Source organism: Lepus europaeus, chromosome 14, assembly GCF_033115175.1.
Source record: "Lepus europaeus isolate LE1 chromosome 14, mLepTim1.pri, whole genome shotgun sequence".
NCBI lineage: Eukaryota > Metazoa > Chordata > Mammalia > Lagomorpha > Leporidae > Lepus > Lepus europaeus.
Genome location: NC_084840.1, coordinates 94,985,438 through 95,003,916, shown reverse-complemented (window position 1 = coordinate 95,003,916; position 18,479 = coordinate 94,985,438). Strand labels below are relative to the sequence as shown.

At 56.2% G+C, this 18,479-nt stretch overlaps 1 protein-coding gene across 10 annotated transcripts in view; it reads left to right on the top strand.

The window, feature by feature from the left end:
• Positions 1 to 18,479, top strand: part of KIAA1217 (KIAA1217 ortholog) — a 240,016-nt gene that overhangs the window by 191,125 nt on the left and 30,412 nt on the right. For 5 of the 10 annotated variants that reach the window (XM_062211185.1, XM_062211181.1, XM_062211179.1 and 2 more), the window contains 2 exons: positions 13,293 to 13,397; positions 13,873 to 13,922. In XM_062211185.1, coding sequence (XP_062067169.1) covers positions 13,293 to 13,397; positions 13,873 to 13,922 — 155 coding nt within the window. The remainder of the gene's footprint in view (positions 1 to 13,292; positions 13,398 to 13,872; positions 13,923 to 18,479) is intronic. The other 5 variants (XM_062211186.1, XM_062211184.1, XM_062211182.1 and 2 more) reach the window with 1 other exon arrangement.

Genomic DNA, 18,479 nt, shown 5'->3' with positions numbered 1-18,479 from the left:
CAAGAAGCTGGAATCAACAGTCAGTCCAGGGGGCCGGTGCTGTGGTGTAGCAGGTAAAGCCACCGCCTGCAGTGCCAGCATCCCATGTGGGCGCTGGTTTCAGTCCCGGCTGCTCCACTTCCGATCCAGCTCCCTGCCAATGCACCTGGGAAAGCCGTAGAAGATGGCCTGACTCCTTGGACCATTGTACCCACGTGGGAGACCCGGAAGAAGCTCCTGGCTCCTGGCTCTGGATCCATCAGCTGTGGCCAGTGCAGCCATTTGGGGAGTGAACCAGAGGATGGAAGACCTCTCTCTCTCTCTCTCTCTCGCTCTCTCTCTCTCTCTGCCTCTGCATCTCTGTGGCTCTGCCTTTCGAGTTAATACATAAATCTGGGATGCAAACCCGGCACTCTGATACGGGGTGAATGCGTCCCAACGGACACCTTAACCTCCATACCAGATGTCCGCCCCCATGGCCACTTTCTCTGGCCACATGGTCTTAGGGCCAGGGTCAAAATGAAGGGCCCATTTGGAGCACCCTTAGAAAGTTGGGTCTGGGCTGTGTGGCTGCTGCTCAGGACCCCTGGCCTGGCCTGCTGGGAATGGCAAGGTCACGTTCAGGTGCTGGGCAGCCCTGCGCCGTGCTGCTCTCCGCTGGCTCGTGGTAGGGGTCAGTGAGTGTTTACTGGGCTCCCTTTATGGGCTCAGCTGTGGGCCCACGGGCTTTGCCGTGTACAAAGGAACTTAGATGTGCTGTCCCTATACAAGCAACATAAATCATGAAGATGGGCGGGCAAGGTCAAAAGCCGTGCCCCCGTCAGGGGTACAAAGTTTCTGAGTCACAGATGCCTACCAAAGGCTCGGCCTGGTGGGGTAACCAGCGCGGTAGGATTGTGGTTGGCTTGGGCGAGGCCAGGGACCCTCTTCTGTCCTCCTGAGAGGACAGTGTCTCCCAGTGAAGCCGGGAGGAGGGGCTGGGGACCCCTGGGCGGGGTGCATGGAGCAGTCTCTCCCCACCATCTCCAAGCCCAGCTGCGATGTTGAGACACGTCTTCCTTCAAAACAGTGCGCAACCGTGCCGAGACTAATAATACGTGGTGGGTTCCAGAAGCTTCTGGGGCCAGCTGGAAATCCAGCCGCTGTGAACTCCAAGTTCTAAACAATGAAAAGAACAAGCGAGCTCTCCAATTACAAGTGGGCGGTAATTGGGGGCCTGCTTGCTCAGAATTAAATCCCAAAGAAGGGATGCAGGCGCTAATTGCTGCAAATTATGCTACGGAACTCTGACAGGTTCCGGGGGGCTTTGGGAGGGCACTGAGACGTTCTAGAATCTGGGACGTGACGTCATAAAACGGAGAGACCCTCTGGGGAGAGACCGGGTCGGATCTCTCCCGACAGTGCGTATAAAAGTGAGAGCCAGTGTGTTGGATTATTCCCCCAGTGCTCAGGGATGTAGCTGAATCACCCCAGTGTGTATGTCTGGTGTTCTGGAGTTCAGGCAACATACTTGACCAGCTGACAAGTTTAGGGAGGTAGCCCTGTGCTCAACCCAACACGCCGGGATGCTGACAGCCACATGGACCGTGCAACTGTCCTTTTCTCCCAAGGAAAAGCCACCATCTGTCGCTAACGAGAGCAAACTAGCATGAGCCTCGCGGGTCTCCGCTGAGTATTCACACGGTGCTGTCGGTCAGAAGCCTGGAGTCTGAAGCCAGAAACTGAACGTTAACCCCAACCGGGGGACACTCCGATCGCTCCCTTTCCTCGCCAGCTCCAGACCAGGGGGCAGCTCCTCTCCAGGGTCACTCAGCCTCTTTGAAATGCAGCAGGATCACCAAGTCCATGCAGAATCGGCGTGGTGGCCGCCAGCCCGCAGACAGACCATCTGAGTCAGCCGGGGCACACAGCTGCCGTGCGATCCCGGGCGCTCTCCACCTGTTAGCCCCTCTCGTAATTGTCCTTGTGCCTGCTGGGGACTGTGGAGAGGACCCTTGTCCTCATCTGAACCCCGGACATCCGTTCTCACTGCCGGCTTGGTTCACAAGTACACGAGCCGCACTTCTCAGACGTGGCGCCGCAGGGCCCACTGCGCTCCCAGGGAGCGCCGCCTCCCCTCCCGGCTCATGTCCTCACAGGGCCCGTCTGGGTGTCGGGCAGCAGCAGCAGCATGTCTTGTCAAGAGGTGCTTCTTTCCGGGGCTGGCTCTGCGGCATACAAGGTTAAGCCTCTGCCTGCAGTGTCGGCATCCCATATGGGCACCGGTTCGAGTCCCAGCTGCTCCACTTCTGGTCCAACTCTCTGCTATGGCCTGGGAAAGCAGTGGAGGATTGCTCAAGTGCTTGGGTTCCTGCATCCACTTGGGAGACCCAGAAGAGGCTCCTGGCTCCTGGCTTCAGCCTGGCCCAGCTCCTGCCATTGTGGCCATCTGGGGGAGTGAACCAGCAGATGGAGGATCTCTCTCTCTCTCTCTCTCTCTCCTTCTCTCTGTAACTCTGGCTTGCAAATAAGTAAATAATCTTTTTTTAAAAAATGTATATTTATTTAAGAGACAGAGTTACAGGGAGAGAGAGAGAGAAAGGTCTTCCATCTGCTGGTTCACTCCTCGAATGGCAGCAACAGCTAGAGCTGAGCCGTTATGAAGCCAGGATCCAGGAGCTTCTTCTGGGTCTTCCTTGGGTGTGCAGGGGCCCAAGCACTTGGGTCGTCTGCTGCTGCTCCTCTAGGCTGTAGCAGGGAGCTGGATCAGAAGTGGAGCAGCCGGGACTCAAACCAGCGCCCATATGGGATGCTGGTGCCGCAGAAGGAGGCTTAACCCACTACACCAGCGCCTGCCCCATAAGTAAATGTTTTAGAAAAGATGCCTCTGTTGTGACATTGACTCTGTATTCTGTGTCTTTGTAGTGGAGGGTGTGTGTCCCTACTTCCTCCAACAAGCACAAGTAACTAAGAAGACAAAAAAATAGTAAAAAATAAAAAAGACAGTGGAGTCATCACAGAGAGAAAACATCTTCCTTCTTCATCCTAAACATCATCATCTTCTCTTTTTAATTTTTAAGAATGGATTTGCTGGCCGGTGCCATGGCTCACTAGGCTAATCCTCCGCCTGTGGCGCTGGCACTCCGGGTTCTAGTCCTGGTCGGGGCGCCGGATTCTGTCCCGGTTGCCCCTCTTCCAAGCCAGCTCTCTGCTATGGCCCGGGAAGGCAGTGGAGGATGGCCCAAGTGCTTGAGCCCTGCACCCACATGGGAGACCAGGAGAAGCACCTGGCTCCTGGCTTCAGATTGGCACAGTGCCAGCCGTAGTGGCCATTTGGGGGGTGAACCAACGGCAAAGGAAGACCTTTCTCTCTGTCTCTCTCTCTCTCTCTCACTGTCTAACTCTGCCTGTCAAAAAAAAAAAAGAATAGATTTGTTTTCATTTTATTTGAAAGATAGAGAGATCTGTCCACTGAGTCAGTCCCCCAAGGCCCCCGATAGCCAGGGCTGGGCCAGATTGAAGTTGGATCCCAGAACTCCACCTGCTGCCTCCCAGGGTATGTACTCACAGGAAACTAGACCAGAAGTGGAGGAGCCGGGACTTGAACCAGGCGCTCGGATATGGGATATGGATGGCCCAAGTGGTGTCTTACCCGCGGCCCCAAATGCCTGCCCCTTTGAAGTTCACTGCAAGGTTTTACAGATTAGAAGTGGGGTGGGGGGTGGGGGGTGGGGGGTGGGGGGTGAGCTGGTTTCCACAGCCACCTGAGGACCCCGCAGGAGATGCCCCTGCCTCTGAATAGGCACACCTGGTTCAGGTAGCCAGGAACGCAAACCAAGAGCTATGCCTGCAGGTTGGTACCTGTGCAAAAAGCGAGCTGTGGCTTTCAGAGGGTAACTGTCAAAGACTTTCCCTGGGGGAAGAGGGAAATAATGCAACATGGGTGACTTCATGCCCGGGGAGTGGAGGTTGCAGTCCCCGTGTGCGGCCTCAGCAGGAAGCAAAGGGCCCCACCCACGGAGCCCGTGAATCACAGGGAAGGCAGCTGGGCAGGGCAGCCCTCGTGAGCTGTTTGCCTGCCTCCATGGGCCTCAGGTAGCTGTGCAGGGAACCACCACCTCTGTGCGGTTGAAACGCAAACAGGTGTCACACCCCCGTCTAGGCGGGGTCTCCATGACCGGAAGCCTTCAGGCAGTGCAGGGGGACCGTTAGGGCTGGTTTTGGGGAGCCAGGCAGAGCAGGCTGCCGGGAGAGTCTGTTGGGAAATGGATGGAAGGCTACTTGGGGCACTGCCCACGCCGTGCGCTGCGCGGGCAGGTCGCAGCCGCAGCCTCCGAGGTCTGGGCCCGCCCTCTCCCGCTGGGGACACCCACCAGGCCTGGGTGGAGATGAACTTTACCCGGCCGGCCAGCTGTGCCTTTTAGTGTTGCTGCTGCTAAGCTCCCGGAAGCAGAATGGGGAGAATCAGTGGGGCCTAAAGAAATCTAGGCAATTCTGGAATCTAGGCAAACCTAGAATTGTGAGTCAAGTTGGGTTTCAGATGGTTCCCCCTGTTTAACATGGGTGGGGCCTGAGAAGACCCCAGGCCCCTGCGTGCCTCTCACATCCCCTGTCCCTGGCCTCCTCTACCTACTCGTATCCAGGATTATCCCCCCTGGGGACAGTGCCTCTGCTCCTGCTGCTACTGCCGTCGTCTGCGTCTTCCACCAGAATTCTGCCGGCTTCACCTGCAGGCCAGCAGCTCATGGAGCCTTCCTAGCCATCTTATTTATTTGTTTATCCATTTATTTGAGAGGCACAGAGAGAGAGAGCTCCCATATGCTGGTTCACTCCTCACAGCCAGGGCCAAAGCCAGGAGGCAGGAACTCTACCCGGTGTTCCCACATCACCGCTGCTTCCCAAGGTCTGCCTTGGCAGGAAGCTGGAGTCAGAGGAGCTGGACCTGCGCATCAAACCGGAGCCCTCCAGTGTGGGGCAGAAGCGTCTTCGCCACCTGGCTAAATGCCACCCTTAGACCATGAGACTTTAAGTTGGAACACCTCTGACCCCTGCCACAGTCGGTATAAACGGGATCATTTTTTAGATTATATATAATAACTTACGTGTCGATTTTATGACTCTGTTTCTGCACCACTATTCTCATTCCCCGAGATGTACGTTCCCTGGGGGTGAGGCCTCGCACCTGCCCTGTGCCTGGCCTGTGGCCGACGGCCAGGAGCCTTGTGGACAGCTTGGGTTTGAAGGGACCCAGTGAGCCTGGCGTAGCCGTGGTGTTGCACAGGTGCTGCCGGGCGTGCACACGCGCTTCCCCACCTGCCCTCACTTCTCACACCTCCATGGGACGTGTGTCCCTGAGCTGTCCCCCCAGCTGCACAGGTGCTCCTACCCTGGCCAGTGCACCTGCAGAAGGGACCCAGGGACGTTGCTCAACTCCAGGGCAGCCTGCTCAACATCAGACTCTCCTCTTCCATCCATCCACTCGCTTTGGTGTGTTGCAGATGGCCGTCTCTCCCAGTACGTCCGGACACCCAAAGGACACACATCTACACACTCAAAGATGTCCAGGGGGCCAGCATTGTGACATGGCGGGTCAAGTCACAGCCTGTAGTGCCAGCATCCCACGTGGGTGCCGGTTTGAGTCCTGGCTGCTCCACTTCCCATCCAGCTCCCTGCTAATGTAGCTGGGAAAGGCAGCAGAAGATGGTCCAAGTGCTTGGGCTCCTGACCCCTACATGGGTGACCCAGAAGAAGCTCCTGGCTTCAGCCTGAGCCAGCCCTGGCCATTATAGTCATCTAGGTAGTGAACCAGCTGATGAGAGATCTCTCCCTCTCTCTCTGTGGCTCTGCCTTTCAAATAAATAAATAAAATAAAATAAAAACTACATGCTGTTTCAAGCCATGGCTCTCGCCTCGCTGCTGCCCCTACTCCAAGCCAGCATCGTCTCTCACCAGGTCTGCGCTACTGTGGCCTCCCCAGCAGTTCCCAGCAGACAAGCCGGAGCAATCCTGTTAAAACCCAAGTTCTCTCCTGTTCTTCCTCAATTCAGAGCTCTGTGGCGGCTTCGACACATTCAGAATCCAAGCCAAAGTCCCTGCGGTGAGCCACACAGCCAGCCGGGGCCTGCCCCTCTCCCCCTGTGGGCCTGACACAGTAAGCTGTAGCTCCCCCTCAGAACTAACCTGGTTTGGAAGATAAACCATAGGATCTTCCTCCCCAGAAGCCCTGATGAGATCAACCTTCTGATGTCTCCTGTTACCTTTCCCTCACCCCCCACTGCAGTCCCGGGGCTCCCTGGCCGCTCCTCAGCCTTGCTGGGCACGCACCTGCCTGCAGCGGGGTGTGTGTGTGTGCGCACATGCACCCGCTCGCCCCACGGCCTGGAGTGTTCCCACCCTGATACGCCCGTGACCTACTCTCCCACTTCTCTTAGGGCCCTAAAACGCCATCCTCTCTCCCTATCCATCTTGCCATCTTTGATTTTCTCCTCCGTGTCTGAGGTTCTCTTGCATTCTGCCAGGGGGCAGCAGTGTAGCCTCTGCCCGGGCGAAGGATTTTGTCTGCTTGGTTCCTTTCTGTGTCCTCCGCGCCCAGGGCACTGCCCGTTCGGTGCTCAGTGAATGTTGGTTGGATGAAGGAAAGAAGGAAAAGTCCCGGCACTGGGGGCTGAGCCAGAGCACCAGTGGAGATGAATTCCTGGCCTGAGCTTTAGTTGGTCCCGTGCTTCTGCCCGTGTCCCCTTCTCCCCTTCTCCACAGGGCCAAGCACCACTGTTCTTTGCAGCTCTGCTCACACTGACGTGAATCCAGCAGGTCATGGTGCAAGTGACATTGAACTGTCACTTGTATTTAGTTTGTTTTGAAAGGCAGGCAGAGAGAGAGAGAGAGAGAGAGAGGTCTCCATCTATTGTTTCACTCCCACAATGCCCTTCACAACCAGGGCTGAGCCAGCCCACAGCCAGGAACCCAGAACTCAAACCAGATCTCCCATGGGTTGGCAGGAACCAGAGTACTTGAACTGGTGGACATTCGCAGGAAACTGGAGTCAGAAGTCGAGCCAGGGCTCCAGTGCAGGCATTCATGTGGGATGCAGGAGTGTTAACCAAGCACCGAGCACCCACGCCTGCTTCTCTTTCCTTCTTTCTTAAACAGGTGTTCTTAGGTGTGTCTGCCTCGTGCATTCTGGGTTCTGTGCAGAGCCCTGCAGGTGCACACCTTCCCTGATGAGAGTAAACCTGGTTGCCCGGGGAGAGAATCCTCCCACTGCACTCTGGCTGGAAGAACTGACGTGGGAAGAAATAGAAGTGCAGGCATGGTGCCTGCTGCCTTAGTACCCTCCTCCTGCAGTCAGCGTAGCATACAAGTGGCAAAGCTGAGCAGGAGCCCAGTCAGCATGGCAGTGAGGGTGTGTGGGGTTGCCAGCCGGTCAGGAGCAGGAAAAGTCATCAGGGGAGGGCCTGGTCCTGTGGGTGACTTGGAGGGGGGAGGAGCCAGGCAGGTGCATGAAGAAGGGAACCAGGGACGGTGGAGGTAACCACACTCAAAGCAGGGACTTGGGGCTCCAGCTCTAGATGCAAAACCCTTCTGGGTCAGACTGTGGCTGTGGGGGAGAGGAGGGTCGTCCGTGCCGATGGTGAGGCTGCAGGAGGTGTTGAGCTGGGGCAGGACCCACAGGAGGACAGCTTCCCGTGCCGGAGACACCGAAGTCTGGGAGGGAATTCCCTGGGGACTTCAGAGTGAGTCATCCTGAGCTCAGGAACAGGGGCCACCAGGGGACGTGGACCAGAATGGCAGAGTGGGTGCTGACGGGCAAGGCAGGATTCTCTGTCTTCCTGCTCCCTCCGTGGGCAGAGACCAGGGAGAGAAGGAGCAGCCTACGACCACCAGCTCCATAAAGCCTCCATCAGCCCAGAGGTTTTGAGAAGTTAAAATTGCCAGGAGTCTTGGAACAGTGAAAGAGAGAGAGATCTTCATCCATTGGTTCACTTCCCAGGTGGCCACAACAGCCAGGGCTGGGCCAGGCTGAAGCCAGGAGCTTCTTCTGGGTCTCCCACGTGGGTACAGGGGCCCAAGCACTTGGGTCACCTTCCGCTGCCTCCCCAGGGGCGTTAGCAGGGAGGTGAGTCAGAAGCAGAGCAGCAGGCTCTCCAGTAGGGGCTGCTGGCACCATCGGCAGTCACTTAGCCTGCTGTTGCACAGAACCGGCCCTTCTGTGGCTGTTGTAACCAATTGGTTCACTTTGGGGAAAAATAGAAAGCTCATTGCCCGGAGTGGTCTGTGCAGCTTTACCACAAAATCAGAGCTTTCAAATTCCAGTGTTTTGTTGAACTCATCGGCAAACAGCGTTTTCAATTACTTTGGTTTTCCTTTGCCATTTTTTTTCCCCTCATAGCAAAGAATCAGGGCATGGACAAACAAGGACATGGCCTCGCTTTCAACCTGGTCTCTGTGCAGTTCTGGAAAATGCCGTCAGAGCTGCCAAGACCCAGGGCTCAGCTCAGTGAGGTTTCTCCCGAGGGGGAGGGAGGGGCCGTGGTGGAGGGAAGACACAGCTTAGCAAGGACGAGGTCTGTTCTTTGCAAGCACCGTACTTCGCACATAGTAAGTGCTCCCGCATGTTTGTTGACTGAATCGGTGACTGTTCTTGCCGGGGAAAAGAAATCACCAAATGTTAGAATGATTAGCCAATGAGGAAGCAGCTGGTAAGTGCCCTGGGCATGCCAGCCCTGTCTGGCACCACTCAGGGGCAGGAAGCAAAGTTAGTGCCTCCGGGGAGGAGTCGAGGCCCCTAGTCAGTCTGTGGGTACTGAACACCATCTGCTGTGGGATCCATGGTGGGGAAGGTTCCAGTCTCAGACGCATTGCCGTGTCGACTTGTTTCCTGATGGCCATTGGTGTACTGAGGCCTCCAGTGGCGAGGGCTGGGTCGTGCAGAGGCTCGCGCCCCGGTCAGTAGTGGTGGAGGAGGAACTTGAATCCCAAAGTGCTACAAATGTAGTCAAAGGCTGAACGGCTCCGCTCTGGACTCGGGCAGCAGAGAGCAGGCCGCCCGCAGGTGGGCCCTGCTCCTGAAGTAGGGTTTTAACACGGGTTCAGTGTGTTCCCTGAATTTCTTTATATTTATTTATTTATTTATTTTTTAAATTTGAGAGGCAGAGAGAGAGGGAGAAAGAGAGGTCTTCCCTCTGATGGTTCACTCCCCAAATGGCCTCAACTGCTGGAGCTATGCCGATCTGAAGCCAGGAGCCAGGAGTTTCTTCCAGGTCTCCCACGTGGGTGCAGGGGCCCAAGGACCTGGGCCATCTTCTACTGCTTTCCCAGGCCACAGCAGAGAGCTGGATCAGAAGTGGAACCTCCGGGACTCAAACCGGCGCCCATATGGGATGCTGGCACTGCAGGTGGGAGCTTTACCAGCTACGCCACAGCACCGCACTCCCCCCCACCCCCACCCTGGAATTCCTTCTTCGTGTTATGTTTGGGCCCCTGGGGGATTCACTCCTTCAGCCCTGCTGACTGGTGGCTCCGTGATGCCCTAACCGCACATGCTCATCACGAAAGTGGTTTATGGAACGCGATAAAAGGGTTTATAAAATGATTCTGAAATCATCTTTCCAACAGGGATGGTTCCAGCCCTGTAGTCCCTTAAACTGGGCGCGATCGGCAGGAATTAGCCTCCGCCTCTTTAATATTCTCACGGCCCCCATGCAGAGGGCTGCGGCAGTAGATGACAGGGTCGTGTGTCACCTCTCCTGCCTCTGCGCATCCCTCTCCCCTTTGCGCCCTCACATCTCCTCCGTAACATCTCATCCCAAGGCAAGGCTGTCTGCGATTCCAGTTGCTGTAATTTAGTTAAGCCGTAAAATTGTTTCCAGGTTACCAGCCATGAAATGGAAAGACGATCTTACGTGTGCATTTATAAATCAGATCATCTCTTTCAAATGAATCCTGGAATCCGGTGCTCCCGTGAGTCAGTGGGAGGGATAAGTTTGCTCGTTACTCTGTGTCCGAAGGATTATACTTGTTAAGGTGGGTTTGCCTGGGACACGGGGCTTGCATGGGCTCAACCTGCTGCCTCCGCCTCCCACAGGCTCCGCTGTTTCCTGGGGCAGGGGAGAGAATTGCCGCCCCTCTCTGGTGCAGGTCAAGGGATGAATGCTCAGAGGAGGCTGTCGGGGGAGCAGGTCCGACTCAGTATCTCTGATGCGTCTTGTCTCCTTGCTTGGAAGGGGCCACCTGGGGGAAGTGTGCACATCCTCCCAGATCCGACCAGGAGAACCAAGCACCTGGACACAGGGCTTTTGCTCCCAGCACCCAGACTACCCTCCGGGATACTCACACAACTCACTGTGTTGGTTTCCACCCTGAGGAGTTAGGAGAGTGGGATACCGGTGGGCTGTTGTCTCTCTCTGTGTCCCAAAGCTGGGGCAGCCCAGAGGAGAAGCCAGGCACCTGCTGAGCCAAGGGCGGGAACACACAGCCCCCAGGAGTGGGCCCCGCCTTTGCCATGACTGGGACAGCTCCAGCCACGCTGTGGGATCTGTTAAAGGTCAATGTTCTTTACTGGAATGATCAGTGACTCTGCTTTGGTATTTACTTACGGATTCTGAGAGGGGGAGGGAGGGAGGGATCTTCCACCTGCTGGTTCACTTCTCAAATGGTGACAGCAGCCAGCGCTGAGCCAGGCCAAAACCAGGAGTCAGGAGCTTCCTCCAGGTCTCCCGTGTGGGGCAGGGGCCCAAGCACTCGGGCCATCTTCCACTGCCTTCCCAGGAGCCTTAGCAGGGAGCTGGATAGGGCATTGGAGCAGCCGGGATGGAACCTGCACTCCAGTATGGCATCCTTTGTCAGATGGAGCGATGAGAGCTTTGAGCAGAAAGGGATGAGAAAGACAGAGGGAAGCAGGCCCCCGGCACAGAGTGAAGATATTTGTTAGGGTGCCTGTAGCCCGGGTCACAGTGCCCAGGCTCAGTGCCCAGTGCTCAGCTCCAAGTCCTGACCATGGGCAACAGTGAGGGCTCAGGTACCTGGCCCCCTGCCATCCACATGGAAGACCTGGGTGGAACTCCTGGCTCCTGGCTTTGGCTGTGGGCCCAGCCCAGCCCCAGCCATTGCGTGTTACTTGAGGAACCAGTAGATAGAAACACTCTCTCCCTCTCTCTCTCTCTCTCTCTCTCTCTAATGAATAAATACTTTCTAAAAAGGATATGTAACACCTTGAAAACCAGACAGAACGTGGTCTAGCCCTAGTCAGCTTGTGCCCCCCGCCAGGGCTGGAACCCCGTGGCTCCTTCTGCCACCTGCCCCTTCGCAGACCCCAGAATATCCGCCAATGCCACAGATGTACCCAGCTGTGTGTTTCCTACCATCTGCGTATACTTAGGTGGTCGCCACACCTCCCTGTCCCAACGGGAGCTGCACGGAGCCCTGAAGTCACTTCCTAGAGACACCAGTGCCACTTTACAGGAAGGCATTTCCTGTGTGACTGCCAAGGACTGGAGGAGCAGGGAGCAAGGCCATCCGAGGCAGCTGTGAGGGCGGCTGCACGCCCAGGTCCTGAGCTGGACTCCGGTGCCGTGCGGTCAGGCTTCCCCACTGTGCGGTGAGTGGGCGACCAGGACAGCTTTCCTAAGGACACGTGTCATTTCCCGAGAGCTCCTGGGAGTCCCTGTCTGCCGAGGGGCGGGCAGCATGATTGGCCCCAACTCCGGCACGTCTGAGAGTCCGCTGTCTCTGTGGGCCATGAACTTGGGATTCCTGGTGGGCACTTACTAACCTGCCGCCCCGGTAGGAATTTCTCTCTGGTTTTTCTCTCTGTGGCACGTGGACCATTTCATGGCAAAGCGGAGGCTGGGAGCCCAGGCGTGAGTGACAGTGCTGTACGGCCCGGAGGTGTGGCATCCACAGATACTTCCGGAAACACTCGCCCTGGAGATGGCTGCTTCTGCTCCCTTAGAACGGAGAGCTCGTTCTATGAGTGCTTGCATTGCAGGCTGAGGTTCGTTCTTCTTTGGTGGAGTTTACAACCATTACCTACCCAGAGTGCATCACGGACATTCAAGAAGCCATATTGGGACAGAACCCGCCATGTTCAACTAGAGAACGTGTGGCCTTCTGGCGTCAGAAGCTCAGGATTGCGCAGTTAAGCTCTGTGTTTCCTGCAGTGCTAAGGGCTCCGACCCCAAGACAAAACTCAAGGCCGCAAAGCTGTGCCTGGGAAAAGTTCCCCTGGAAAACACACTCTTGACAGACCACCTCTCCCTGCCCCGCCCCCTTCACCAGTGCTTTTCCTACTGGAAGAATGGGCCACCTTGTTTTTTCCACTGAATACCAGATAAGCAATTGGCTCCTCAGAGGGTCCTTCAAGACGTTATGGAATTAAAAGGGAAGTTTGTTTTGGTGCAAACAAACAAACAAAAAAGGTCAAATGCATGCATGGTTCTTGCATACTTTTCATTTTCCATGAGCAATTTGAAGACCCTTTGTGTGCATGGGTTTCAGATGCTTTGCACCAAGGTAAATTTGTGCTTTAACTCCGTTTTCCACTGTCGGGAGCAGTCTTGTATTTCATTAAGAGCCACTGTCTTTGAACATGCTGTGCCCGGCTCAGCCTGGTCACTTGTTGTGTGTTGGTTCTATAATGTGCTGGGAAGAGAGGTGATAGTTGGACACATCCATCGTCAGGGACCCAAACAAGCCAGCAGATTTCAAATCCCAGAGGAGTGGGGATGCGGGAGGCATCTGTGAGGTGGAGGGAGGGAGGGAGGGACGGACAGACAGACAAGTGCGGTGTCTGTGCAGTCACTAATTGAGAGAGCTTTTCATTTATGTCTTCCGATGGCCACTTATTTTCCTGCTGGGTCCTGTAAAAGCCTCCAGGCTGAATTTCCTGTGATTTCGATTGAGTATCACCACACACTGATTCCAGTCGTGTTTGCGCCCCGTCATTTGCCTGGGTTGCCCTGGGCTCCGGAACTGTCGCTGCGTCTCCCTCATTCACAACCCCAGCCGGTCATCAGCCTCCCAGCTGAGGGCACAACTTGGAAGGGGGTGGGGGGAGAGGCACCACCTGGCTGGACAGGTGCAGCCAGGCTCAGAAACGTAGGACGTGCGGACAGCCGAGGGAAGCGCTTGTTCAGGTTTCCAGGAGGCTTCGTGCCTGCCTCTGATTGTCGCCGCTTGGTCACAGCAGGAGTGGGTTCCCAGGCCCTGCAGGTTCGCCGGGCCCAGGTCGGGATGAGCCACGGTGCTGTTTTGCGAAGCCTCAGGTGGATCAGTGCCCTCTGAAAACCAGCCTGTGCGTGCACAGAGCTTTAACACACACTTCTCTTGTTTTCCAGAGAGAGGATGCAGGCTATGGAGAAGCAGATCGCCAGCCTAACTGGCCTTGTGCAGTCTGCGCTTTTTAAAGGGTCCATTACAAGTAATTACAAAGATGCCACTAGGTAAAGAGAAGCCAGCGAGCCAATGACGAGAAAATTCCATCTCTTTCTCTTTAATCATTAAGCTCATTCATTCATTAAATCCGTTTCCTTGTAATCATGTCAAGGCTGGAAATATTTGCATTTCTATGAATCACGGCGGTGGAGGGGGGGAGGTTGGTGTTTGTTTCCTTTCTGATCTTTCTTGCTCGAAGTTGACGCTTTGAGCCAAGAAGGGTGAGCGTGCTTCTCCATGCATGTCGCTTCCTGGGCCACTCACGGCGCCCGCCATGTGTGTCCACGCCCACCCTCATGCCACAGCCACGCGTGAGCCCGGGAGTGTCAGGTGCACGCCAGGGCAGCCATCTCCATCCCGGCCCAGAGTGGTGCTGATGCTGAGGGACCCTCATGGCTTAATCGCATCGCTGCGGGTTGCTTTGGAAAGGAAGGGCAGGGCACTGGGCAGCTCCATCGCTGATTCTCTTTCTCTTTTATTCAGTGAGAAAATGATGAGACCGGCAGCCAGCAGGAGCCACACAGATGGCGCAGGTGAGTGAGTGACTTCCCGAGCTCCACCAGATGTGCAGCATGAACCCCGGCTCGTCCCACACACAGTTAACCTGTCCCCAGGGTCACCTGCTTGGTGCCACCCCACGGATGTCCAGCTAAGCCCCCACACAAGAGCAGTGATGCAAACAGAGGTCGGAGGGACGAACAGGACGACGGAAGGGCAGGGAAGGGGTGAGAGGAGCCGTGGGAGTGGAGGGGATTAGGATATTGATCCACGTGCAGAGGGAGGCCATTGGAAAGTTCTGGGCCCAGAGAGGCTGTCGCCCCTGCAGTGCGGGCTTGACTGAGAGCAGCGCAGAGAGGGGATGACCGACGGTGGTCCCCCTGGGAGAGGGCAGGGCATGTGCGCCCGCCCCTGGCTCTTCAGTGCCCAAATTCCAACAAGGGGGTGTTTGCAACTGCCAGGGGCGTACCTAACATCCAGCTGTGTGTGCCCCAGGTCCTGGGCTATAGCCCCCGGGTGGGTGTGCCCCATGTCCTAGGCTGCAGTCCCCGCGGTGGGGGTGTGTGTGTCCCGGGCCCTGGGCTGCAGCCCCCGGGGGTGTGTGTGCCCACGTCGTGGGCTGTAGCCCCCGGGGGTGTATGCCCCAGGTCCTGGGCTGCAGTCCCCGCGGTGGGGGGGTGTGTGCCCCAGGTCCTGGGCTGCAGCCCCCGGGGGTGTGTGTGCCCATGTCCTGGGCTGCAGCCCCCAGTCAGTCCTCTGTGAAGTTAGGATTCCTTCACCCCGCCCACCCCAGAATTACAATAGCAATCATCCATGGGGGTGTGTCCAGCATGGAGAGGATTGGGTGCCAACCTTAACTTGGGGAAGCCACGTGGACTGATTTTGAGCCGCACAGGAGAGTGGACAGGACAGGGGACTTGGGCCCTGGGCCATGTTGGCCTTGGCCATGCCCTGAGTGAGCACAGTTCAGCTCTGAGAGCAGTGGGACTGCTCGTCCCAGGTCCCTGGTCTAGATGGCACCGTTTGTTTTGCTGCAGAATCAATCTGTGGCCTTGGCCGAAGACAGAATTGCTACACTGGCCTTTGCGACAGTTGCCAGTTTGCTTGCAACATTGGTGTTCATTCTGTTTCTTATTTCTTCCGGGAAATGAGAGAGGAAAAAGGAATGGAGTGAACACTTTAACTTTACATCCCTTCTAATCCCCTGGAGCAACCGTCAATATTCAGTATTTTCCAGACAAGACATAATGCTGTTTTGCGTTCTCTTCTTCCTTTCCAGTTTTTAAATTTTCGCTTACTTATTTTCATCTTACTTGAAAGACAGAGAGAGCAAGAAGGAGAGAGACACAGAGAGAGAGAGACCTTCCACTTGCTGGTTCACTCCCCAAATGGCTGCAGCAGCCAGGGCTGGGCCAGGCTGAAACCCACAGCCAGGAACTCCATCCAGGTCATCCACATGGGTGGCAGGGACCCAAGGTCTTGGGCCATGGTGTGTGCTCCCCCGAGGGTCCCCATTGGCAGGAACCTGGATCCAAGTGGAGCTGGGACTGGACCTGAGGCATGCCCCATGAGATGCCAGCGCCTTATCCACGGTGCCAGGCCCCCTCCCCTTCCTCACTTTGGGGGGATAGCAGCAGCGGGCAGCACTGGGCGTGTTGGGCAGCATCTGGCAGTGTTTCCTAACTTGTGATGGCAGCCTCAAGGGAAAGGTGTGACATCGAGAGAGAGAGAGAGAGAGAGAGAGAGAGAGAGAGAGAGAGAGAGGCAGAGACAGAGAGATCTTCCGTCTGCTGGTTCACTCCCCAGTGCCTTCCCCACCCCCCACCCAATAGCCAGGACCAGGCCAGCCATAGCCAGGAGCCTGGAATTCCATCCAGGTCTCCCACGTGGGTGGCAGGGACCCAAGTACTACCTCCCAGGGAGCTCCATAGCGGCGAGCTGGCTGGGGAGCAGAGCTGGACCTGAACCCCGGGTGCTGTAATACCGGATGTGAGTATGCCAAGCTGCATCTTAACCAAAATGAGCAATTCGAAGTCCCGTGTTCCGCGTGTATGAAACACAGGGATACCGTCTGCTGTCACTGCCTCTCCTTTGGGGTTGAGCTACCCCAGTCCCTTCAAAGGGACCAGGGCCTGTTACGGGTGCAGGGAAGGAGCGAGGCGGGTTCCCCTGGGTCCTTTCCCCAGGGGGACATCAGCGGAGTCTAAAAGACAAACAGTCCAGCTGCCGGGTTTTCCGTCTGTGATGCCACGGCAGCACCCGCACGCACGCATGCTCCCTCGCTCCCACGTCTCTGCCCTTGGAGCCCGACAGGGCTGGGTCTCGTGCAGTGGGAGCTCTGTATGGTGCACAGAATGTGTCCGTTGTTGCAGAATCCGGGGAAGTGAGCCACACGGCAGGAGGTAGGGTCCCTGCGGCATAGACGAGGAAGCGGAATGGTGGCCATGGTGTGCAACCTGGAGAAACCGGCACTTGCAGGTTTCTTCGGTTTCTTCGGGAAGGTGGAATTCGAGAGCAGAGGGATGCTCCTGTTCCAGTGCCCACTGAGTGTCGGACCATTTGACACAGGTGGCCCTATGAGGGAGTTGTCGTCTGTATTAAAGAGACCGGCTCAGTGAGGTTGGCTTCCTTATTCAAAGCCGCACCGCCAAAGGCAAGCCTTCGCCCCAGGGGTTGGGGTGCCCACATCCCACATCCGAGGCCCTGGGCTCGTCCTGGCCCCCGCTCCTGACTCCAGCCTCCAGCCCATGCAGACCCTGGGAGGCAGCGGGGATGGCTCAAGTGATTGGGTCCCTGCCACCCACATGGCAGACCTGGTTGCAGTTCCCGGCTCCTGGCTTCAGCCCGGCCCAGACTCGGCTGTTGTGGGCATTTGAGGAGGGAACCTGCAGTTGGAAACTCTCCGTGTCTCTGCCTGTCAGCTTAGGAAGTGGAAACAAAAAGCACGCGGCTAGTCCGAGTGACAGCCGGTCTGGCCAGCTCCTGAACATGTGTTGGTACTGGCCTGGTGTCGTTTTTGAGGAACACGGTGATGCTGTCGTTCATTGTGCGTGTGTGTGCGTGTGTGCGTGTGCGTGTGCGTGGGCACATGCATGCCTGTGCTTCTGCTTAGGGAATGAGCCGCGTGGGTGCCTGTGACCGCTCAGAGCAGCTGCCACCAGAGGGCGCCGTGCTCCGCTGCCCCGCCACTGTTCCTGGCGACTCTTAACTGGAGGAGCCTCTTGTGAGCCCCTTTCTGGGGCTGATTCTGATTTGGGGGGTGAGGGGGGACAGCGGACAGCCAGAAGCCGGTCAGAGCTGCTGGGCCTGGGGGTGGCGTGAGGCACCCTGGCTCCTAGCGGAGTGGACAAGGTCAGCGTCAGGTCTGCTGGACCCCTTTGCACCTGCTTTCCAGTGCCTGTGGCCCTGCAGCCTGTGGGAGACCAGTTGTCCCGCACGGCCACCCAGCCGTGGAGAACTCCAGGTCGTGTTCACGCTCTCCATCAGGGGGAGGAGGACAGGGTTGGTTCTGGGAGCTGAGCAGACCCAGTCAACCAGTGGTGATCACACACAGCTCTGCCTGAGGGTGGGACACGCTCGCTGCCGTGCGGGAGACGGCCACGCACGCACACGCACACCGTTCCCAGAAAATGAAAAGATACATTAATAAGGGTACAACGATGTTGAAATCCAGCTGTGGGTTTTCCACAATAGGCATTTTAAGAGCCCTTGTAATGGGTTGCAGAACTTTAAAATTCATTTTTCTATGATAAAGGGATAGATGTTCACCGTGATTTGAAAATACAAAAAAAAAAAAAAGTAATAAAAAACATAAAACATTTGGAACTGCACCAGGTGGAGCCTCCCTTAATCCTTCGGATCCAAAAACCCCAAAATGCCCTAAAATCTGAAGGTTTTGTGTGTGCCAGCGGTTGCAGATTTTAAAGCATTTTCGATTTTGGATCTTCAGGTTGGGGCTGTCCAGCCAGTCACGTCTGTGCAAATATTCCCCAGATCTACAGTCCGTCGGGTCCCAGGGGGTGTGGATAAGGGGTGCTCAACTTGCACCTGCGAACTTTGCCCAAATCTGTGTGTTTGAAGGAGAGAGACAAACCAGTAGGTAGGTAGATAGAGATTAGTGGGTGGCAAGGTGGATAGAGATTAGACAGGTAGATAGATAAATAGGCAGGTAGATAGAAAGTAGGTGGAGACAGAAAGACACATGGCTGAGTAGGTAGGTAGAGAAAGTAGGTGGAAAGGTAGATAAGGACTACATAGATAGAACGGAAGTTAGACACACAGGTAGCTAAGTAGGTAAGTAGGTGAGATAGATAAATACATGGGTACATGGACAGGTAGGTACGAAGGTAGAGATAAGTCGGTAGAAAAAATGATACAGATGGATGGACGGACAGATGGATGGACGGATGGACGGACGGACAAGCAGGAACACAGGCCTTTAGCTTCCTTACCCTGGCACCTGCCCCCTGGCCGCCTTCCTGTGGTCCTCACCTGGTGGAGCATGGCTGGGGTCGCACAGCGCGCGTTAGACATGACGGTCACAGTGTAGGAGAAGTGGGAGTGTTTCAGCTGTGGGGGGCTGGGCAGCTCAG